Raw genomic sequence first — 25,613 nt, forward strand, 5'->3', positions numbered from 1 at the left:
AACTAGTGTTTAGAATATCTAACAGTTGGGGCCAGCCTGTGGCTCACTCAGGAGAGTGTGGTGCTGACAACACCAAGGCCACGGGTTCAGATCTCATATAGGGATGGCGGGTTTGCCCAATGGGTGAGCATGGTGCTGACAACACCAAGTCAAGGGTTAAGATCCTCTTACTGGTCATCTTTTTTTTTTTTTTTTAAAAAAAAAGGGAAATAAAAAGAATATCTAACAGTTGTCTGTAAATTGGTGAAAGGTTTTTTTTCAATGTTTTTCAAGATGTATGGAAGAAATGAAAAAATAATTTTTGTAGCAGTAAGGGAAGAAATAGTAAGCTATCATTATATCCTTTCATCGTAAAATTCTGTGATGTCTGTACATAACTGTATGCCCACTCAGTAGATGTAATATTGGGGTCGCTCAGGCCAGCCTGTGGCTCACTTGGGAGAGTGTAGTGCTGATAACACCAAGGCCACGGGTTTGGATCCCTATATAGGGATGGCCGGTTAGCTCACATGGGAGAGCATGGTGCTGACAACACCAAGTCAAGGGTTAAGATCACCTTACTGGTCATCTCTTTAAAAAAAAAAAAAAAAAAAAAAAAATTAAGGTTGTTGAATGCATTTTGCCTTATTTTTGATTTGGTGGGTTTTTTTCCTTATGCATGAAGCATGTAGCAGCAGCATGTGAACAGCATGTCTTGGCAAAGTAACATTTTGATTTTTAGGATAAAAATATAAAGAATCCTAACTGGTTTAAGATTCCTTTATCATTGGTGGGATAAGGATAGTGGTGCTCCAGTACAGATCTAATTAATGCAGAATTAAAAGATTTGGCTTTGAGAATGGTGTATAATCATAGTTAGCCAGTTATTTTTTGTGCTGTACTTTTTGGGCTTGTGTTGTATCCTTTAGGCAAAATATTTAAAAAGAGTGAGACAGACATTTTCATTTTTCATTATTGGCTTATGACCTGTGAAAAACACCATGGTTTGTTCATTTTGTTCATTTCACTGTGTAAGGAAGGCTGAAAACCTTCCTGTACTTCAAAGATCCCCTCAAAACCCAAAGCCGAGTGACTTCAATATAGTAAGATAAGAACATTAAATTGTAGCTTTTTTTTGTTTTTTGTTAGATCACTGTGGGCTGACTTGTTTGTTTTAATCAAAAAGACAGTGAACTGTTTAAATGTTCCTGGTTATATGCTAAATAAATTAAAAAGTTAACCTGATTGGCCTGATTTATATTAAGATTAACCATTTGTCATTAACCACCATTTGCTGAATGACAACATGAGCTTTCACTTATTTATTCTTTGTTTATATAATCAAAATTTTTAAAAGAAACTGTGAATTGCCGATACTTTGAAGAAAACGATTCTGTCTGGGTTAAGTAGTTAGGTTATATGCAGATTAAATGTTTTATATGTCTTAAAATATTGGTAATCATAATGTTTATGTTATGTATCCCTAATAAATTTTTATTTTAGGTACAATTCAGATTCAGAAGCGTCAACAGTTAGTCAGAAAGATACATGAAGATGAATTGAATGATATGAAGGATTATCTTTCCCAATGTCAGCAAGAACAAGAGTCTTTCGTGGATTATAAGGTGTGTACCACTAACAAATATTAAAAAATAATTGTTAGCCAATAATTTTTGTGCTGTTTAGATACAAGTACAGTGTAGATTAGTAAAATGTTAATAATGTTGATAATTGTTCACTGAATACAGGTACTTCCTATGTCCTAGTCATTGTCATGAGTGCATCATACAGAGTATTTCTCTTATTACTCATGAAACCCTATGAATTAAGCAAGTATTAATTTCATTTTATAGGTGGGAAAGATGTTCAGAAAGGTTAAGTAACTTTCCCAAGGCTAGCAACTGGCAGAACTAATTTAATCCCAAGTATCTGACTGCAAAGCCCTTATTCCTAACCACTATATTATCATTATTTAAAACTGACATATATGTATATAGACATTATTATTAACATTATTTTCACAGAACTGTGCAAAACATTTTTAGTAAGTAGGAAGGAAAGAAGAGACTTGTGGCTTTATAGTCTCTTCAATATCTTCCCAGTCCTTTTTATTGGTTTCTTGTGAGTTCTGACAGAGGGGAGAAACACGTTATGTTTTTATACGTAAAACTCACTTAGACTCAACAGGACTGTACTGTCTATCTGGTTAGATACCCAATACCTTTGTGTGTTTATGAGGACTAGAAAAATAGTTGGTTTCCTATCTAGGTCTTTCCTAGGAAGGGTATAGGACTTGTAGTTAAATTCAGGGTAGAAAAGTAGGCTGTTGCTTTTTTCTTGCATTCCCCCATTCCCAAATCTTCACATTTAATTTATGTATACATCCCTTATAGGTTATGATTAAATTTCTTGTAAGACAGAAGCCCACTTTTTATCCAAATTGTATCTTTTAGGGAGGAATATTGAAGTTAATTATAAATAGTGCAGTTTTTTCCACCTGTATCAGAAAATGCCATTTTCTTTTTTACCACCATGGTTTCTGGTTCCATGGATGATATTGACTTTTAGGAGACTGGCCATGCAAAAATCTTCACAGAGAGTCAGTTTTTCCAGATTGTTTCCAGCTGTTAAGTGTGTTCAAATGTTGAAAGACCTGCTTAGGATCTACTTATCAATCACTTATTTCAAGTTTGTGTTTACTGGATGGGGAATGCTCCACTCTTCAGTTGCCATGACTTTCTATGCTCATGCATTTAAAGATTATGTTATATCAGTTTCTTCTACTCCACAGTCCATTGCTGTTAGGTAGATGAAACTTGTTTTCTCTCATGCAGGTACAGCAGATGAAACGATAAAAGTTTTAAATCTTAATTTGTTCTCTGAAGATTATTGAGCCAGACAATGAAGAAACCATTTCAGATAGTTATTTTTCAAGTGTAAAACGGTGCTGTTCTCTTAAAGATTTTTTTGTTTTTTTTTTGCTTGTTCCTGAAACCAGATAATTTACTGGTCTGATTCAAATTGGATAATCATAATGTCTGTGGTAAATTAAGCCAAATTTAAAGTATCATTTTGCAGATTTATACATAAGGTATTTTAACTGACTAGATAATGCTATAACAACCTGTTGAAACATATTCTTTAATTTTTCACTACTTTTGGTTAAAATTAGTTACTAATGAATGTTTGAAAGAAAAATCAAATCAGTCAAGGCTATCTTGATCTCTAGTAAAATTCTGTAAGACTAATTTAACATGATTTCCCACTGTCATGAGTGCTGACTTTCAGTGTTATAGTAATCTACAGATTTATCTTCAGAGTTATTTTAATCTATATAAATTATAGAGCTTCTGAAATCTGGGTTATAGTCAGTTCAGAAGTTTATTTGAAGTTGAGGAAATTAGTAATAAATGTTACCAAGGTTCAGTCTGTCCTCTAACATGCTTGTAGAATTTATTGCTCATTTGCACTTAACCCAGAAATGTTAGTTTGCATAGGACTAGAATGTTTCAAGTAGGACTAATATTATTGAAATGTTTCTTCTTCAAAGAGTACACTGAATACAAACAGAATTTTTTGAAGCCAGAAGTCAGCTTTAGATGTAATTTTACTTTTTATAAAAGATAATCTTCCTTCCCAAGAATCAGATTCTCTAGGAGTCTTTTCCTGTAGGCAAAAGATAGAAAAGCTAGGCCCCTTTTCTCCTAACTTATAAATGGGCCCACAAACCAGTAAGAACTTCTTATGATTATGGGAAACACTAATCAAAAGTACCCCATCATTGTATTTGAAATCCTATTAGGGATAAATTGAGCTTTATCTAACTTTTCCCTGTCTTTAAATTCTTTCACCGTGCTGTTGTTTGTAATTTGATGTGGCTCTCTGCTAGGCATTTTCTTGCATATGAACTTTGTATTATCCTATTTTTATGCTATTGGAAATACTACCCAGAGGATAGTGTCTGTAGAAATACAGACACTAAAGTTTATGGGGTATTATATCTTAAAGATTTAAATTTCAGCTTTTAAAGCACTTGACATTTTTCTTCTCTTTCAAAAAATATTAGTCGTTGAAAGAAAACCTTGCAAGATGTTGGACCCTTACTCAAGCAGAGAAGATGTCCTTTGAAACTCAGAAAACAAACCTTGCTACAGAAAATCAGTATCTAAGAATATCTCTAGAGAAGGAAGAAAAAGCCTTATCTTCACTACAGGAAGAGTTAAGGAAACTGAGAGAACAGATTAGAATATTGGAAGACAAAGGGACAAATACTGAATTAGTTATAGAAAACCAGAACCTTAAGCAGCATTTGGAAGAAGAAAAACAGAAAACGCACAGCTTTCTGAGTCAGAGGGAGACTCTACTGGCAGAAGCAAAGATGCTAAAGAGGGGAGTAGAGAGAGAGCGACTAGTAACGATGGCGTTGAGGGAAGAGCTCCGCAAGGTAAGCGCTGCTCAGTCACATGGCAACTCGGATTCTCCCAACGTACTGACTGAAAAAAAAGAAATAGCAGTCTTACAGGGTAGACTCACTGAGCTGGAGCGGAAGCTCAACTTTGAACAGCAGCGTTCTGATTTGTGGGAAAGACTGTATGTTGAAGCAAAAGATCAAAATGGAAAACAAGAAACTGATGGAAAAAAGAAAGGGGGCAGAGGAAACCACCGGACTAAAAATAAGCCAAAGGAAACATTTTTGGGTTCAGTTAAGGAAACATTTGATGCCATGAAGAATTCTACCAAGGAGTTTGTGAGGCATCATAAAGAAAAAATTAAGCAGGCTAAAGAAGCTGTGAAGGAAAATCTGAAAAAATTCTCAGATTCAGTTAAATCCACTTTCAGACATTTTAAAGATACCACCAAGAATATCTTTGATGAAAAGGGTAATAAAAGATTTGGTGCTACAAAAGAAGAAGCAGCTGAAAAACCAAGAACAGTTTTTAGCGACTATTTACATCCACAGTATAAGGCACCTACACAATACCAGAATAGTAGAGGCCCTACTGTGCGAAGAGATGGAAGGAAAGAAAAACTAATTCGCTTTGAAGAGTTTAGAAAAGATAGAAATCCACAAAAATGCAGTGCTGAGCATGACTGTAGGGAAAATTATTCTTTTAGAAAGGCTTGTTCTGGTGTATTTGAATGTGCTCGACAAGAATCCATGAGCCTTTTTAATATAGTGGTGGATCCTGTAAAGATAGATGAATTTAGACAGTTAATCGAGAGGTACATATTAAAAGAACTGGATGCTTTTCGTCATTGGAAAGAACTTGATCAATTCATCAATAAGTTTTTCCTAAATGGTGTCTTTATACATGATCAGAAGCTCTTCACTGACTTTGTTAATGATGTTAAAGATTATCTTAAAGACATGAAGGAATATCAAGTAGATAATGATGGAGTGTTTGAGAAGTTGGATGGATATATATATGGACACTTCTTTGGTCACACTTTTTCCCCTCCATATGGACCCAGGTCGGTTTACATAAAACCGTGTTATTATAATAGTTTCTAACATTTGTAGACTGGATAGCATTTTTATCATTTGATTAGTTTCTTGGAAGATTTCTATTTGTAAATGACATGTTTTATTGCCACTGAGAATTTAGAATAAATTAAAAGATAGTTTTAGATTATAGCTGTTACAAACTGAAAATTTCATATAATCACTTCAACTTGAGCAAATGATGTAGTTTCTATCTTAAAAATCAGTTAAGGATATATGTAAGTCCTGTTTTGGCCTATATTGTTTCTTTTAATATAGTTATGTGAAAAGATAATCACTATAAGTGAAGTTATTTTCCTTTAATCTTTTATTTATTTACTCACCTTGGGAAGCTAGGAATGATCAATACAAATTTTACTCTGAAATTAGAAGAGCTCATATAAAGATTCTGATGTTGCAACTATTGTCCATTTGTCCATCCCATGTACCAACTTATGATATTTCATACTTATTAAAGAATTATTATTGATAAAAGTAGATGCACGATCAAAGGCAAACTCAGCAAGTCAGAAATTTTAATGTGTGTCATAACTACTTTATCCATTGTTCATTAGCTTTATATTTTGTGACTTGAACACCTAATTTTCAAATGTTTAGTTTCACTTTTTACTTTTGAGATACTTACATATATATCTTTCAGAATAAATGTAATGTGTCTATAAAATAATGAGACTGATTCTGGTGTCTTTAGTCAAAACATAATATCTAGTGCTGTAATGAGCAAAGTGCTGTGAAGCTACCTTGAGAAAACAAATGAAAAATTCTTGCTGTAAAGGGGCTCAAGCTAGGCAAATATAAAAAAGGAGATGAAGGTATGGAGGCATGTACATGGCGACTTCAGGCTGTCTGGAGTTGTTTGGAAAGGCTTCGTAAGAGCGGTGGCCATTGAACTGAACTTGTTTTTTAAACTAGCTTTTGAAAGAAATGGAAATTTGCTATGCAGATAGGGGAGGGCATTTCACTCAAAGGGGAAGGTAATTTACCAAGACTTGGAAATGTGAAGACATACTACTTTAAGGAAGCAGGTTAGTGCTGGGGGATGAATTCAGATCAAGGGCCTCCTTTTATGCAAAAGGATTTGTCCCATAGTATCTGGAGAACCTTTGAAGAGTTTTGAACTGGGGTGGGATAAGATTATATTGCATTTTAGATTACAGTAGTCCCACCTTATCTGCGGGCGATGAGTTCTAAGACCTCCAGTAAATGTATGAAAATACTGTTAGTACCGAACTCATATGCTAATATACAGATTTCTTCTTCCTTCTTCAGAATTTCAACAAAAGATTCTTTCTTACCATGGATCTTAGCAACCTCAGCTTACAGTTTTCTTCCTTATAAAGTCAAGAACTTTCACCTTTTCAGTTAAAGGAAACACTTTACAGCTTCTCTTTGGCATATCCAGATTGCCTGCATCACTACTCTTGCCCTTTGGGGCCATTATAAATTAAAATAAGGGTTACTTGAAAACAAGTACAGCCATACCCTGATAGTCAATCTAATAACGTGATGGTTGCTAAAGTGGTGGGTAGCTTATACAGTCTAAGTAATGCTGGACAAAGGGATGATTCATGTCCAGGGTGGGAAGGAGAGGGATAGCTTGAGATTTTATCATTTTATTCAGAACAGCATGTGATTTAAAACTTATGAACTGTTTATTTCTGAAATTTTCCATTCAATATTTTTGGACCATGTTTGAGTATAGGTAACTGAAACTGTAGAAAGCAAAACCGCGGATAAGGGGGGGACCACTGTACTGACAGTAGCCTGGAGGATTGATTGGAAAGGTGTGAAGCTAGAAGGTGGTCAGTACTATGCAGACATGAGCAGATTAGTATCTGAACCGGGACAACAGTAGTAAGAGTGGAAAGGAGGAGACAGATTTAAACAACGGGTAGTAAAATTGGTATTTCTTACTACAGAGAAGTAGAAAGTAACGACTTCCAGATTTCTGGGTTGGGTCACCTGTTGGATAGTGGAATCACTAAGATAATATCAGAAGAAGGTTTTGGAGAAGGGGAATTGGAGATGAGGATTGCATTTGGAGGTACCTATGGATATTCAAATGAAGGTTAGTTGGCAATTATAAGGCCATCTCTCTTGCCCAGATTGTGTGTTTGTGTAGACAGTCTAGGTGATGTGTTTATCAGACTCCTGGGGAGCACCACCATTGATGGGGTTGTAGAGAAGGCTGAAAAGGACAAGACTACAGAGTAGCATTATGGAAATTCAAAGATTATCTTAAAGGAATATTTAAATGTGTCAAATGCTTAAAAAAAATTGAGCATAGTAAAATGTTTTTTGCCTTGGGAATTGGGTGGCTGTGGATGGCAGTATGGACTTCACTGAAGTAGTGACAGAAGCCTGATACAGAGACTAAGGAAAGCAGTGTGAACTTTCGCTTTAAGAGAGAAAAAGTCAGAGACTTGTTTTGCTTTGTCAGAGATGTGTATATATTTCTGCTGAGGGATAAAGCCAGTGGGGGTGGGGGGAGGGATTTTTACAGGAAAGGAGGAAAAATAATGGAAACACATCTCATTATTTTATTGTCACATTTCTATTCTTTGTTACCTGCTGTTTCCCCTTTTTGGCAGTACAGTTATTTTTGTGTATTTTATCTTTTATAGGATAAAAAAAGTAATAATGAATTCCCCCCCTTTTTTTGGAATAAATATACTAGGATTATACTTCAGATTAATTTAACATCTTTTTTCAGAGTGTTCAGTAATAGATTAATGGAGAAAAACATTAAAATTGTTTTAATTTAAATAAATTGAACTCTAACATAGATGAAAAATGTGTTTACTGCTTTCAGTCGACCTGATAAAAAGCAACGTATGGTAAATATTGAAAACTCCAGGCATCGAAAACAAGAGCAGAAGCACCTTCAGCCACATAAAAGGGAAGGTAAATGGCATAAATATGGTCGCACTAATGGAAGACACATGGCAAATATTGAAATAGAATTGGGGCAATTACCTTTTGATCCTAAATACTGACTCATGATTAAGTTAAATTAGAAAACTGTAAGAGAAACATGGATGCTTTCTACATGTTTGGTGTTGAAACTAAGATGAAACTATCAAGATGACAATGTCTTTTTTTCCCCATTTCTAAGTATCAGTTTGATGACTTTATAGTATTACTCAAAAGCATCAGTCAGAAGCTTACTAACGTGCATTTTCCTGTAGTTTGGCTTTGTTGAATTTTTTTTTTGCACTGGAAATGTTCAACTATAGTTTTATCAAGGAAGCCGGGCATGCAATAGATTGTGTGCATGAAACGAGACTTCCTTTCAGTGTGTGAGCTTAAAGCAAGCTCAAATCATACATGACAAAGTGTAATTAATTAACACTGATGTTTGTGTTAAATTTGCAGTAGTACAGCTTGAAAAAAGTACATTGTAATGGATTTCATCTTTAACCTTTTATAATCTTATATTTTTTGTCTTTTTGTGGGTTCAAGAGCCTGTTGACTTGTGAAGAATTTGCTGCCCTTTTATGAGCTTGCTGACTTGTTCTCTTGTGAAATTTCTTGCTCATCTGAATATTGTGGAAGAAACAATAAAAGTACACCATAAGGAAAACTAATGGTCTTTATTTAAAATCTGGCATTGTACTAGTATGTGATTGTACACTTTGATATTTTATACATTTCTGCAGTAGTGATATTTGGTAAAGCAGTTTATACCGAGATTTTTTTTTGGCAAGTTATATGACTCTTACCCAGTGTTTACTAAAATATTTAAACAGCATCTGAATAGTTCCACCCAGCAATGTCAGTTTCTCTAGGAAAGAGCTAAACACAGTTCAGAATTTCATCTTCTCTTGAGTTTCCCTTATAACTTGCGTTCATAGACATATATGTGACTTCCAATTCTACCTTCTGGCAAGTGAGTGTGGAAGAAAACAGCAGTTTTCTCATAATTGCTTGAAATTAGGAAAGCACTTATTTCCTAGAATTAAATAAAGGTTTAAGTAAGTAAAGGCTACATTTTGCTGAGTACTATTTCAAAAGAATTTTAGACTTGCCTGTTCTAATTGCTCCTCTACTATACTCTGGTTTCTCTTCAGATCGTATAAATCTTTCGCCTTTTACTAATTGCTCCTCTACAACTTTTTTCTTAATAAAACACATTTCTTAATGAAAGAATTAACATGGTAAGTAACATACCTTGATAGTTACAGAACTGGGGCTGATATTGACTGGGGAAAAGACCAATTATGAAATATGGGGATTGAAAGGGACCACAAAAAAGGTTGTTGTCTACTTACCTGAGTGTTTGCTAAATCTGAGGTAAAATAAAAATAACGAGTTTTCTTTTTAATGTTTACTTACCTCCTCCAAAACGCTGAAAATGATCAAGTGAGTAGGCAGTGATGCATCATTGTTAAACTCTTTATGTAACCAGTTTAAGGGATTTAGGTAAAATATATCTGCTTCATCAAGATACTGACTTTTTCCAGTCAAGTTAGGTGGACATTCGAGAAATCTCATTAGAAGCGGGCAGTGAACATGGCTATGAAAAGAAAAGTTGCTGTAATAATTATAAGAAGTAAAAAAAATTGTGAAAGTTTTCATATTACTTGTAAGAAATATCATGTATACTTAGTAAAATGTGAAATCTGAATCCATAAACTGTGTTCCAATTTAGGTGAGGAAGCAAGCCTTGAATGCATTTTCTCAAATATGGAGCGCATGATTCTCATACCATGTGCTTGTGCAGCTGCAGCATAAACTACAAGCCCAAACTAAAGCACGACACTCTATTTCAAGGAGGGAAGTAGGTCAGCTTGGGGGATTCAATGCTCTTTAGCATTAGCAAGCTGTTCCAGAAAGTAAATGGTCTTTGGGACTAGGTAAGTTAACTTATAAATACAAGAGTGATTCTCCATAGGCTTAGTAAGGTAAAAAACTTTGGTCATAAGTGAGAAAAGATTCTTGCTCTCTTAGACCTTTTCTGCTCTGAAAGGGGATGGATCACATCCTAAATTATGTTTTTCCTGTTTCCTTATATATTTATATAAGATTCAGTTATAGAGAGCAACATATGTTCACTGATTACATCCAAATAAGCAATGGTTTTATTGTGACATATATAGACTAGAACATAAAAAGATAGATTCATCTAATACCAATCATGACAACTTAAGCTAGTTACTTGGGACATGCAAAGAGCCATGTTTATAACTGCCTCAGGAAAAATTAAACCTCACTTGATATGAAGATTTAAAATATCCAATTAGAAATAAAGCTAAATAATTGTGCAATACAGGTTTATCTATGAAATACACAGAAAATAACTACACCACATCTAGTACTTCATGACTTTTATTTTAATTTAGGTGAAAGGTTTATTTCCAGGGTAAAGCAGAAATTCCTGAGAAAAAGCTGTCAGCCTTGTATTCCATAGTAGGCATCAGACTTTTTCCTCCATTGTGAGCTTTGAAAAAGTGTAAGATAACAATTTGGTGAACTATACAAAGCCTAAGACATCAACCATTTCAAGTATGTATGGAGAACATCTTGGTACCTCTAGAATTCCTATTCCTACAGTATAACCTCTCTTGTGCGCATGGAGGGGGAATGAATGTCCCTCTCTCACCTGTATTTTTAATATAGTAGGGAATCCTCAAGTTGAAGGGATACTTGAGGGCTTCCATCTAGCCTGTGGCTTTTGCTAGGCAACCCCAATTTTTAAAATTGTGTATTAATGATTGGCATTAATGATTCCATTAAGTAGAATATTCCAAAAGTATTAAATTCCCCTAAAATGATATCCATGATGATATTAAGACTGTTTAGAGCCAGACTGAATTAAATAGGTGTAGAATTTTCTATAGGAAAACTGGCTGCTTTGCTCCTGTACTATTATTGGACAACTGGTGACTAATACAGCTTCCTGAAATAACAAGCATAGGACTAAAAGGATGCCCTGCATAGTTAAGGCAATTTTAGTATTTTACATTTCCCCAAAACACTTAATTCAAGCACTATAATATCATCTAGCTCCATTCCCTAATTTTTACAGTGATGTCCAGACTGGTTTAAGACCAAGGTGACAGTCCAGTAGTATATCTGGACTAGAATCCATTGTTCTGAGATTAATGCAAAATTGTGTAAATAAAAGATGTATCACAAAGATCTGTAGTAAGATTAGTGATAAGTATACTAAGAAAAGTATCAAATACCTACAAAATGTTTTATCAATTTAAATCAGATTTAAGTGTAAACTGTTTAAAAATCTTTAAAGAATATTAAAGTTTATATAAACTTACATGATTTTAATTGGCACAGTTTATATGTTTTTAAGATCTATCAGTGAATAAATATGAGTGGGAGTTTAAAGTTTATCATTTGATCAACGATCAACTAATTCACATCCAGAAATCTGAAAGGAAATTTTAGTCAGTTTCATTTTCTTAATAATAGCATACAGTGAAACAACTTGTATTACCTGTAATAAGGAGTAGAGTGGCAAGGCATCATTACAAATATTGAAGCTGAAGATTTATTGGGACTGTTGTAACAGACTTTTTGAATATGACTCATGACATCAAGAGTACCTCGTTGATGAACTAAACCCGTATAGAGGGCGAGGAGCACATTTGATAAAAACAGGAAACTTAGAGCTGGTTTCTTCCACGTTTTCAGGTGGGTTAGTGAGTATCCTATATAAAGATAGGCACATTGAATTGTAACACTGGCCATCTGTTGTTTTCTTATGTTAAATGCAAATATATTTGTGGTTATCATGGAGACAACACAAGCTGTAATACTGTCACGGACAAATAAGAGATAATAAGTCATCATAATTTCTTTGACCTGTAAATATTTTAGATAACATTACCCACAGTTCATACCATTCAGGAGTTGGAATAACACGTATCCATATCTCCTAGTACTGTTAATCTTGAAATAGCTCTGATTAACCAAAGAACATTCTACAAAGTGGTGTGATTAAAAAATGTAGTCAGATCAAGAAAACTAAGCCTATTATTTAAAACTTAGATCTATATTTATAAAATGTTTGAAATGGTAAAATGAAGAACCTACTAAAGAGGATAAGAACTAGAATAAGTTTTATTAGGAATAAAATAGGATTCCAAAAGTTAAGCCATCTGTATTAACTCCAACCACAGAACAGACCAGCAAATAAAACTTGAAACGCTTACTTGGGTTGATAGGCAAAACCTGCATCTACCTCAGTGGGCTAAAACTACAAGAAGATACATTAAAGCCTGTCCTGGCAAGGCCCTAGAAGACAATTTGCTCTCAGGAATGTTCAAATCAGTATAAAGCGGACATAGGTAAAGTGGCTAACTCTTTAGCAGTTTGTTCATTCACTACATGTTCACCGGAAGTTTTATCTGAAACTTTGGCAGCAGGGATGCAATAGGATGGATGGGTGATAGAAAATGGGAATATGTGGTGGTGAATGTTATGAAAATGGCACCCTGGGTAGGATGCTGGAAGAAGACGTGCTTGTGGCTTGTGTTCCCAGCATCTTCAGTACTGGTGGGGCTGGGGGCTTCTCTTAAGTTAGGTGATGCTTGCTTTACTTATGTGGTGATCATTTTCACTTTCATTTAGCTCATTTTAGGGTAGGTCATTTTGGTGAGAACTGAATCTCCATATTACTTGGAAAAATAATATGAAAAAAATGGTGGTAACAGAAGGAACAGTTAGTTGAACACAGCCTAAGTAAAATGATAGTTTAGTTTCCTGAGGACAGTGGATACTGATAAATATTTGCCATTCAAAAGTTGCTTCTCCAGTGTCATTGGTGGTATAGTAGTGAGCATAGCTGCCTTCCAAAATTGGCTTCTCCAATAATAATATAGGTCAGATGAGCTTTTGTGGGATATTCTTGGAGCTATGTGTCACCGTATTATTTCAAAGGGAAAATGCATTTCAAGTTCCAACTTAAAATTAAGTTTTGGGCTAAAACCTTATTTCAACCTTGAGGTCTGCATTTCTTTTTATATACATTTTTAGCACCCTACAAGCATTACTAAATATTTGACATATGGGAAAATATCTTTAAAAAATTCAGTTATCATCAAATGACTTTTGTGCATGTTAGAAAAGAACCTGACTTTATAGTATAAGTCAAGAGTCTCGAATCTGAAGCCTGAGATTTTCAAACCATCTGACATTGAAAGATTCCCAAGGGGATTTCAGAAACTGGAGTTGGTAAAGGGAGAGTTGGAAAGATACATAACAGTTTTAATGCTAGACTGAGTGAGCTACATGAGAAGCCTAGGACCCATGGTTTTTTTTGGAGTGGGCATGGGGCGGGGCACAATCCAAACTCTTCACCTTGCTGTTATAACACTGTGCTCTAACCAACTGAGCTAACCGGCCAGTGCTCGTGGTTTTCTTATAGAGAAATTGTACTGTTTCTTCAATAGTTAAAAGGAAATCAACAAGATTCTAGTAGCTGCCACCCAGTAAAGTCTACTTAATTGCACATGCAAATAATATGGAGATATATATAATTCTCACTGAAATAATCCAACTACAAATGACCAAGCTTCAAAAATTGATAATCACCACCATGTAAATAATGTAAACATTACCTATTTAAAATGCAAAATCCCCTCCTATTTACTGAAGATTTGGGACTTTGTAAGAGCCCTGGTGACTAGTTGTCAGAATGTAGACCCCTTCATTTCACATAGTAGCCAACTCATTGTTAACTGGATGCTAACCATCACCCCAAAATACTTAATTTGCTCCTGTCGTCTGGGCCTATGAGAAGATACTTAAAAGTGGGTATATAGGAAATTTCTGGAGAATTGCATAAGAAAGTGGTAACAGGGCTGGCTGGTTAGCTCAGTTGGTTAGGTGTGAAGTCATAACACCAAAGTCAAGGGTTTGGCTCCCCTTACTGGCCAGCTGCCAAAAAAAAAAAAAAAAAAAAAAAAAAAAAAAAAAACCCAAAACAATAGTTATCTATGGGGAATGGGGTTCTATGATTAGAGTATGACACACTAATGCATTTATTTGTCTTTGTACCATAAGCAATGGTTATTTTTATAACAAAATACACTGAGTTCTTATCAAATCATTCTCATCACACTACTGTTTAAAGAGTTTTTAATTCATTATTTCTCAGTTGACTAGTATAAAATCTAACAACTTGAATATCTAAAGCCTTTCATGAGTTGTTTTCTTTACTCAGCTATATCTCCTAATCATCACATATTATTTAGCTTGATATATATACTTTTGAAGTTTTGGATATTTAGTGTGGCAATCTGTATTTTCCAGCAATGACTGAGTTCCTTCTTACTGAGGAGTGGCAAAGATGCATCCTGGTTTTGGCAAAAATTATCAGAAAATGTAATGTTAAGAAAAAAATCTCTACCATGTTCTACCAATTAGAGATAATCTGAGTTAACCTTTCCATTTTTATTTATTTTTATTTATTTTTAGATGGCCGGTAAGGGGATCTTAACCCTTGTATTGGTGTTGTCTGCACCAAGCTCACCCAGTGAGCAAACTGGCCATCCCTATATAGGGATCTGAACCTGTGGCCTAGGTGTTATCAGCACCGCACTCTCCTGAGTGAGCCACGGGCTGGCCCCAACCTTTCCATTTTTAAATACTCTTTGGGAAAGCTATTAGGTCAACTTAGTTTCAGTGTTTACATGAGAAAAAGTGTAGTTCAGTTCTGTAATGGGACATGCAGGAGAACGGACCTGGGAAAGAGTGAGACTTTGAACTATTAACCATAATGAGGATACAGGGCACAGAGGGAGGTATCACAAAGAATTTTATGTTGCTACTTTGTATAAAGCCATATTTTCATCTTCCATGGTGAGCAGTCAGTAGGTAATGCCTAAAACAAAGATCTTAAAGTGGCATTATAAGTATTTTATTTAGAGATATAGAGATAAATATCAAAATGAGCAGTTAAAAGAATGTTTAAGTGATTGCTTCTGGGGAGGGAAAAGGGAAGAACGGGGGACCACTTGCTTTTTAAAACAAACTCCTATGGAATGACTACTGAAACAATGTGCACATGCAATTTTGATAAAAAGATTAGAATTTGGAAAAACAAGGCCCAATCAGAGAGAGAAGCAAGTCTGCTTTGGCCACTGTGGTAAAAACAGATTAGGCAGACACCCAACCCAGAATCAATAGCAGGGTGCTGGAAACATATCAGCATACATGACAGAGCTTCATTCTCAGAATTTCAGGATTGTTAAACCAGTGGCACCCTTCTTTTACAGATAAGGAAACTGAAGCACAGTGTTATACAGTTCACTAAAGATCAGAGCCAGTCACAGAAGGTATGTTTTCTAGAGTTGTCCTATTTTATAGGACTGAGGAAAATTCAAATAGGCAAGAGAAGTTACTGTAGATTAAAAAAATGGCTGCAATTACTCCTCTTCCTGTGTCCAACTCCATTATGAGGCTGGTGTTTATTTCCCCATCTCTTGAATCTGGCCTGGCTTTGAGACTTGCTTTGACCAGAAGAATATGGTAGAAGCCACAGTGTGTAAATTCCAAGCCTTTGCCTCAAAGGGCCTTGCACATTTCTGCTCCTCCTTTTGGAATCCTGCCTATCCCAAGTGAAAAAAGCCCCAGCCAAGCTTGTTGGAAGATGAGAGAATACAGAAGAACTCAGTTACCTTCTGCCTATGGCCAGCTGAACCGCAAAAATGAGAGCCTGGCCTAGGTCAATAGAAGTGTCTACCCAATCTGCCGCTGATCACATTTGCATAAGTGAGCTCTGCTTAAGTGGAGAGAACTACTTGGAAAAGCTGTAGAGTTGTAAGTAATAATAAAGTTTTAAGCCACTGAGTTTTTAGGTGGCCTGTTATATAGCAATGGCCAATAAAGTTGTCATGTTTATGTAAAATCAGGTTAAAAGAGGTCACACAGGAACAGAATAAGGCTGAGATTTGAGGTGTAATATAACTCAAGATTTCAAGTAGTTAGGAAAGAGTCAAATTGGGTCATTTTAAAACGTCAAGAACTCCAAAAAGAACTCCTGTCTGATAATGTTCCCAAATGTCTAAAGACTTCTGTCTAGGTGAGCTTACTACCTAATCGATCCTATCGTTGGAACCTCCTGGCATTAAAGAGCTCTGGCTGTTAGTGGAAGTATAAGTCTCCTAGGAATGAGAGATTCTTTTGGCCCACTCAAGAACCTTAGGTATACTGTCTGGAGGAAAACATTACATTCTGTGAGGCAGTCGGGTTTTTCTAGATTTCAGTCCTTTAGCGATCCTTGTGAGTGGACACAGGATGGAAGGAAGAGTGTCTTATCCATTGGATAATGGTGTCTTATCCACTGGAAGGGTGTCTCTTCAACCCTCATCAGCATTTTATCTCAATCTGAGACTGAGAATAGACCCTGGTTACAGTAGGTTCCTGCCACTTAAAGATTCAATCTTTTGGACTGGGAATGAGGATTCAGACAACTCAATCTTTCTCTAAATACTCTGTAAAGAAACAAGGCACAGAGAAGGAATGCTGGAAACATCCAGATTTTGAAAATGTAAATCAAACCAAGTTGCTAAATTAACCAAACCAAACCAAACCACACACATGCAGACATACATACACACAAATATTTGTCCTCCAGTACATAAGCAATGCTTGATTTAATTATAACTCACACTCAAGTAGCTGTAAAAACAAACAAAATGAAACAACACTTTAAAATCTGTAAAGTGATTTGTGAACAGATTTCTTCTGGGAAATGGGTCCACTATTCTTAAGACTAGCCAAATAGCTGTTAGATGCCTGCATTTTATATGAAGTAAGACTATAAGGAAATGACATAAATTGAGACTTTGGTTTCAGTACTTTAGATGTATCAGATACGTAGATGTGTATGTTTATATAAATTGAAGAGAGTACATAGATCTGAGATCTGTAGTTGATGTACACTTGGGCAAAGAAGGCTGCCTAACTCAAGGGCTTATTGGGATTTTTTTTTTTTTTAAGTAAAATGTAAGTTTGAAACCTGTAACTCCCTAGTTTTTTCCAGCCTCCAGACCCAGTTGGTTATTCATTTCTTCTTTTCCAACCCAGTGATTTTTTTAAAGGTCTTAATATTTGTAGGAAGCCAACACTCATTTATTAAGCATGAAGTGAATAAAGTTTCAATTCATAATTTTTCTAAACCAGGCAATGTAAAAATTCAGATTGTCTTGAGCTGAGTAATATAAGATTTTTTAGAAGTCACAGGTAAAAAAAATATACTGCAAAGACCTTGTGGAAAAATGGAGAAAAGGCCAAAAATAAATCAGAGTAAATTACTTTAAAAATTGTATATGCATTATAGTGAGTCTTAAAGGGGTAAATATTTTGTGTGTAAAAGAATTGAAAACTAGTTTTAACAGCTATAAATACAGTTTTTGTTTGTGAAAATGAAGACCCTTGCAGTTTAACCATAAACTTAAAATAGCTATTCTTTTTGTTTTTTTTTTTGTCTTTTTCGTGACCGGCACTCAGCCAGTGAGTGCACCAGCCATTCCTATATAGGATCCAAACCCATGCCAGGAGTGTCACTGTGCTCCCAGGGCTGCACTCTCCCGAGTGCGCCACGGGCTTGGCCCTAAAATAGCTATTCTAAAAGACATATTCCTTTATTTTTTAGTGAAAGATTTCTTTTTTTTTTTTGTCTTTTTCGTGGCCGGCACTCAGCCAGTGAGTGCACTGGCCAGTCCTATATAGGATCCGAACCCGCGGCGGGAGCGTCGCTGCCTGCGCTCCCAGCGCTGCACTCTCCCGAGTGCGCCACAGGCTCGGCCCTTTAGTGAAAGATTTCTAACAAATACCACCACCAATAGGTGCTTTGGATATTGGATCCTTATGTTTTTTATCACTTTATAGGATACAGGAAAAAAAAAATTTAGACTACAAAAGGAATATTGCAGTAATAAATTTGTAATTAATAAGTAATTCTCATTTAGCCTAGATGAAAATAAATAATAGAGTTTAATGAGCACTTATTGTCTTTTAACTATTTCTATATAATTTTTTTCTATATTAAACAAAGACACTTACCACAGAACACCATACAAAATGGTAAAACTGGATAGATAAACCGGAATTCTTTGTGGCCCAACATACTATAATAAAAAAAGACATTAAAATAAAATATTAGGTATTATCATTGCATGATAGTTTGAGAAATTAACGTATTAAAAATGAAATATAATTAACATGATCTACAAGAGTACTTCGTAAAGTTTGTGGAAAAATAGAATTAAAAGACAATATGAATCCATGAACTTTTTAAGTACCTTTGTATTTATTTTTCTGATACTTAGCGATACTGAATTTCTTGCTTCAGGAATCAGTCTCTTTATCTTTTAGTTAAAAGATGCTTATGATGTGTTAAAAATCAATCATAACATTTGATGTCAATGTGAAGTTATAAAGTACAATTATGTTCTAAAAAAGGTATTTCTATTACCAATCCAAGTAAGTAATATTACTCAAATTCAGAATAAGGATATACACATTATATTTTAGAAAAGTATTTCTCTGGTCCTTCAATACTTAAAATTTTGGTAGTTTCTGATTTTTGAAAGCAAATAAAATTTGTTCAGTTTCTTAAAAACTGAGTGTAATCCTTGTTAAGCAAACTACATATCTGAAGTATTCACTCTGAGCACCAGCATAATTACTACTACTTCTGTCTTCTAAAATAATTGCCACTAACAAAAGAGTTAATGCATTTTCAAAAGATAAACAGTTTACTTTTTGAAGAATTTAGTTCATTTAAAAAATTAACTATTTGAACAAATAAAATCTTACCTATAAATTAGCAGTGTCCACAGCACAGTCAGCAAAAGTACCTGGTACCTCTTTGGGGCTAGAAAGCAGCCATGAATAAAGAAGGGTAAGTGAGTACCCAACACAATTGGAAATCCTTGACTGAAGTACCAATGCCATGGATGAGAACCGTAAAATGTTCCCAAATTCTGCAGCACGTTAAATTTCAAAAAATTAAATTGAACCAGAGTCCACTGGCATAGTTGAAGGAAAAAAAAAAACAGAAATGTGTTATTGCGAAGTATTAACCTTTGGCATTAGGGAATTTGACAGAATGTTGACTTTAAATCAGAATTTAATAAAAACCAGACAGTAGTTTACATTAATAATTTTTATTAATGACTGTATGAAATCATTCTTAACTTTTTTTCTTTAAGTATTGATGTGTTCTTTGTTAACTTGTAAAACACTAGATTTTTGAGATTCAACATGAATCTCAAAAATCATGAATAAACATTCAAGCATATTTTTGCAATATAAGTTTTACATCCATAAAGAGGATCCTAAAAAATAATTTTTATGAGAGTGTGTGTATGGTATCCATATTAAAAATTTTACTCTAGTTCCTTACAATGTCACATATTACCTATTAAGATAAAGCTTTGAATACATTACAATTTGAATTATAGCACCATGTAGAATGACAGCAACAGCAGTAAGAACAGCAGGTAACATTAAGTGTTCACTTGTGCCAGGCACTGTTGTAAGGATTTACATGCATTACCTCATTTAATTCTACAACATTATGAGACAGGTGCCAAAAGTATTTCCAGTAAGGAACCCATGGCAAGAAATGTACAAAACTGGTCCAAGATCACAAAGCCAACAGTGAGAGTACTAGGCTTCAAACCTTGGCAATCTGATGTCAGAGCCCATTAAATGACTCTGAAGAGGGAAAAAGGGAACCTAAAAACAAGCAAAGGCTATAAAGTTATAGATTAAAATCTCAAGCCAAATGATTGAGGAATAGAATGTTTTGGTTAATTTGATTTCTGGATGATTAAGGGGGTCAACCAAAGTCATTTAAAAATTATCCTTTATTATTACAAACCTAACAAAAATATAGTTATATGTCCCTGCCTCAAAATGGATGCTTTTAAACATTAAGTAGGAATATATAATTCTATTACGTAAAAAGCACAGCAAATTGAACCAAAGGCATACGCTGGAAGTCCTGTTTTGTGTATCCCATATCATTTTTAAAAAATGATTTGCCTCTGTTCCGAAATATTAGTGGATTAAAAATCCAGGTTGAGGTTTCAGTGAAATGAATGATTAAAATAAAAATGGCTATTAGCTTAATATACTTTTACTTACTTGGCCAAAAAAAATACGATCAATTATCAGAGACAAACTCAAAGTGACAAATCTGAAAAACAGAATAGAATGGTGATTCACATTCTGACCTTGCTAAAAATCCAATACTAGCATATGGCTTTGCAAGTGCCTTGCATCAAAAGCCACTTCAAAAATGCTTTACAATTTCACCAACTGAATATAGACTTGAACATTTTGAAAGATCTTATCTACTGCTTCTCAGCCTTTTGGCTAAGATCAAGTGAAAGATCTTATCTATTGATAGAGATTGATAGATTATTACATAAATATTATAAAAATATATTAACATAAAGATCATTGAAAGATTATCTATTGCTGCATAACAAATTACCCCAAAACTTGGCAACTTAAAGTTATGAATATTTATCACTTCACAGTTCCTGTAGGTCAAGAATCCAGTGTAGTTTAGCTGGGTACCACTGGCTCAAGTCTTTCATGAATTGCAGTTAAGCTCTTAAGAGGGGATACAGTTTCATCTGAAGGCTTGACTGGGGGTGGAGGAGAGATCGGTTTCCAGAGTCACTCATAGTTGTGGTAGGGCTGTGTCTTTCAATGTGTGGCACTTTCCTTAAGAGTGCCCCATGACATTGTGATTCGTTTCCCCCCAGAATGAGCCAGCCAAGAGAATAAGACAGGTACCCAAGATGGAAGTCACAGTCTTTTTATAACCTAGTACTGGAAGTGACATCCCATCCCTTTGCTAATTCTACTTATTAGAATTGAGTCAACAAATCCAGCCTATGCTCAAGGGGAGGGTATTATACAAAGGCATGAATAGTAGGAGGACGGGATCACTGGGAACCATCTCAGAGGTTGCCTACCACAAACATATACACAGGAAAATACACTATGTGTATAAAGCTCCATGAATCATCACTATATGAACACAACTGTGTAACTGTCATACAGAGCAGGATAAAGACCATTAGCAGCACCCCCTCATCCTTCCAGTCAATCCTACCACTTTCCCAAAGGTAACCACTATTAAGAGTTTCTTTTTCCTTATTTTTCTTGTTTTTTTTTTCTCACTATCCTAGTTTCTGATACAATAAGTGAATTTTACCTTTTTTCAAATTTTATAAGAATGGAATCATACTGTATGTATGCTTATGTTCAAATTCCTTCAATCATTACACTTGTGAAGTTGAACCATTGTTTTTTCACACTGCAGTTTGTTCATTTATAATACTGTGTATTGAAATGTGTTATATCACACTGTATTTTTCTTTTGATGGACGCCATGCTTCCCATTTTTAGCTATTATGAATATTGCTTCTATGAACATTGTTTTACACATCTCTTGGTATCCATACATAAGCATTTCTGTTGGGCATATACCTAGAACTGAAATAGCTGGGCCTGAGGGTATAAGTGCAATTAGCTTTAGTATATACTTAGTTTTCCAAAGTGTTGTAACAATTTACATTCCCACAGGAATATATAAGGGTTCCACATCATCTTTAGCCATTTGGGTGGATATATAGTAGGATGTCATGGTGGTTTTAAACAACATTTCCTTGATGACTAATGAGATGAGTACCTTTGTACTTAATGGCCTTTTGAATATTTTTTTAAGTACCTGTTCAGGTCATTTGATCTTTTTTTTTGTGGCAGTTGGCCAGTATGGGGATCTGAATTCTTGACCTTGGTGTTATAACAATGTACTCTACCTGAGCTCACTGGCCAGCCCCTTTTGATCATTTTTCCTCTAGATTTTTACAAGTTTTGTAAACTGGATATAAGGTTTTGGTGGTTATATGTATTGCAAATGTCTTCTCCTATCTGTGGCTTGCTTTTTTCACTGTCTTAATGGTGAATCTAGTGAACAAGTCTTTAATTTGAATTTATTCAAATGTATCTTTTTTCTTTATAGCCAGCACTTATTCTCGCATATCTGAAGAAGCACCACTGTTTACGTTTGCATTAGGATCTGTAATTCCCTTGGACGGTTTTTTCTTTTTTGCTTATGTTGGGAAGTGTAGGAGTCAAGATTAATTTTTTTCCATATGGCTATCCAACTATGTATTTATTGAAAAGACTATCCTTTCTCTACTGTACTGAAGTTTCACCTTCATCATAAATAAAGTGACTACATATATCTGTCTTTGCTGGGCCCTATTCTCTTCCACTGATTTATTTGTTTTGCCTTGCACTAATTCTAAGTTGTCTTAATGACTATAACTTTGTCATAAGTCCTAGTATCTAATAGTGTAAAGTCCTCCACTGCAAAAATCTTAGCTATTCTTGGCCTTTTGTATTTCATGTAAAAGTTTATCAGCTCATCAGTTTATACATACCCACACAAACCCTACTGGGATTTTAACTGGAATTGCACTGAATGTATAGATCAATTTGGGGAGACTTGATATTTTAAAATATCGAGTTTGCCATCCATGAACATGGTATATTCCTCTGTTTATTTAGGCCTTTGTTTTTTCCAATAATGTTTTGCAGCTTTCTGTGTAGAGGTCTTGAATGCCTTTAATTAATTTATTCATAAGTATCTGATATTTTTTGATGCCACTGTCAATGATACTTTTATTCTCCCATATAACCTTCACCTTAAATAATAAGGTTATTCCCATGTACCCTTCATCTTGACTTCCCAAATGTTAACATTATACCATATTTGCTTTATCCCTTTCTTTCTCTCTCTTTAAAGATACATATTTTTGGCTAGCACACACAAACAAAAAAAATTCATAAATATATGTATTTTTTTCTGAACTGTTTGAGAGTTAAGTTGCAGACATCATTCACTTTTATCTCTAAATAAGTCAGTGGTTACTTCCTAAAAAGAATATTCTCCTACATAAGCCACAAATCATCAGAATCAGGAAATTAACATTCAATCTAATTTGCGGACCTTCTTGGGATTTTGCCAATTGTCCTAATAATGTCTTTTATAGCAAAGGAAAAAAAAAATCTCAGTCATTTGTTGTGTTCAGTTTTCATGTTTCTTTAATCTCCTTTAATCTGAAATAGTAGTTCCTTAATCTTTGCCCTTCATGACCGTGGCATCATTGAAGAATTAGGTCAGTTATTTTGTAGGAGGATATACCTCAATTTGGGCTTGTCTGATATCTTCTCACGATTAGATTCAGGTTATGCATTTTGGCAGTAATGCCACAGAAGTTATGCGGTGTTTTTCTCAGTGCTTCAGATCAGGAGTTCCATGACATGACTGGCCCTAATAATAGCAAGGTTAACTTTGCTCACTTGGGTAAAACATGTCTGCAAAGTTTCTCCACTGTAAACTTATCATTTCATCTTTTGTAATTTATTAATCAAGATACTTATTAGTATCTTGTGGGGAAGCACTTTGAAACTATGTAAATATCCTGTTATTCCTCAAACTTTTACCCACTAGTTTTAGTATCTAATTAATACCTCGTATCCAGTGAGCATGTTTATTTACTAATTCTAATAGTTTATCTCTACATCTTTTGGATTCTTTACATATACTACATGTCATATAGTTTTCTTTCTTCCTTTCCAACCATTTACTTGCTTTTCTTGTCTTATTGCACAAGAATGCATACTGTTGAACAAGAGTGGAGATAATAAGCATCCTTGTATCTTTCCCAATCTCAGGAGAAAGGAGTTTAGTACTTTAACACAAAGTATGATTTTCTATAACATTTAAATAGAAATCTTTGCTATATTTATGAGTCCCCTTCCATTGCTTTTTTTTTTTTAAAGAAATTTACTTATTTTGTAATTGACACATAATGATTGTACATATTTATGAGGTACAGAGTTATATTTCAATACATGTATGTATACAATGTGTGATTAACCAGTCAGCAAAATTATCATATTCATCACAAAACTTTATCATTTCTTTGTGATGAGAACATTTGATCTCTCTTCCAGCCATTTGAGAACATACAATAAATTATTAATTATAGATGCCTAGCACTACTGTACCTCACTAGAACTTACTCCTCCTCTCCAGCTGTAATTTTGTGTCCATTATCCAACCTGTCATTATTCCCCACTGCTTCCCAGCCTTTAGTAACCACAATTCTACTCCCTACTTCGAAAAGATCAACTTATTATTTTTTTTTAGCTTCCACATATGAGTTAGAACATATGGTATTTATATTCTGTACCTGACTTATTTCTCTTAACATAATGTCTTCCAGACTCATCCTTGTTGCTGCAAATGACAGGATTTCATTCTTCTTCATGGCTGAGTAGTATTCCACTGTGTATATATGCCACATTTTCTTTATTTATTTATCTGTTGATGGTCATCTATGTTGATTCCATATTTTGGCTATTGTTAATAGTGCTGCAATAAACATGGGGTCAATGGCTTGTTTTCTAAGGGTTGTCTTTCTTTTACCCTAATCGTGAATGGGCTTTTAATTTTATCATTTGCCTTTTCTGTGTTTATTGAGAAAGTCATATGATTTTTCCCCTTTATTCTTTAATGTCATGAATCATATTGGTTGATTTTCAAATATTAAACCTACTTCACATTCCTGCAATACAACCAATCTTCACTGTGATGTATTATTCTTTTTAATATATCACTGGATTCAATTTGCTAATATTTGTTAAGGATTTTTGAACTCACAGTCATGAGAGATATTGGTTTATATTTGATTTTTCTTGTAATGTTCTTGTTAGATTTTGGTATCAAAGATATTCTTCATCAAAGAAATTGGGAAATATTCTTCTTTTTCTATTCTTTGGAATAGTTCATGTGAATTGTCTTCTTTCTTAAATGTATGGAAGAATTCACCAGTGAAGCCGTCTGAGCCTAGTGCTTCTATGCTTGAAGGCCTTAATTACAAATTAAATTTCTTTAATGTATATGAGGGGACTCCAAAAAGTTCATAGAAAGATTTCCATTATCTTTTAATTCCATTTTTCTATGATCTTTTTGAAGTACCCTTGTATAGTACTATTCACATTTTCTATTTCTCCTTTTGTCAGTTAAATTATATTTTCCTAGACATTTGTCCATTTCATCTAAATT

General features: G+C 34.5%; 2 protein-coding genes across 7 annotated transcripts in view; one reads left to right on the forward strand and one right to left on the reverse strand.

Moving 5' to 3' along the window:
• CCPG1 (cell cycle progression 1) overlaps positions 1 to 9,065 on the forward strand; it is a 44,132-nt gene extending 35,067 nt beyond the window's left edge. For all 6 annotated transcript variants that reach the window (XM_063089241.1, XM_063089240.1, XM_063089243.1 and 3 more), the window contains 3 exons: positions 1,483 to 1,604; positions 4,046 to 5,451; positions 8,295 to 9,065. In XM_063089241.1, the coding sequence (XP_062945311.1) occupies positions 1,483 to 1,604; positions 4,046 to 5,451; positions 8,295 to 8,478 (1,712 nt within the window). In that variant the 3' untranslated portion in view covers positions 8,479 to 9,065. The remainder of the gene's footprint in view (positions 1 to 1,482; positions 1,605 to 4,045; positions 5,452 to 8,294) is intronic.
• Positions 9,066 to 9,296: 231 nt separating this feature from the next.
• Positions 9,297 to 25,613, reverse strand: part of PIGB (phosphatidylinositol glycan anchor biosynthesis class B) — a 29,849-nt gene continuing 13,532 nt past the window's right edge. Inside the window, 6 exon segments of the mRNA XM_063090048.1 lie at positions 9,297 to 9,434; positions 9,818 to 9,998; positions 11,937 to 12,150; positions 18,512 to 18,576; positions 19,268 to 19,479; positions 20,603 to 20,654. Coding sequence (XP_062946118.1) covers positions 9,297 to 9,434; positions 9,818 to 9,998; positions 11,937 to 12,150; positions 18,512 to 18,576; positions 19,268 to 19,479; positions 20,603 to 20,654 — 862 coding nt within the window.

Source organism: Cynocephalus volans, chromosome 3, assembly GCF_027409185.1.
Source record: "Cynocephalus volans isolate mCynVol1 chromosome 3, mCynVol1.pri, whole genome shotgun sequence".
Lineage (NCBI taxonomy): Eukaryota > Metazoa > Chordata > Mammalia > Dermoptera > Cynocephalidae > Cynocephalus > Cynocephalus volans.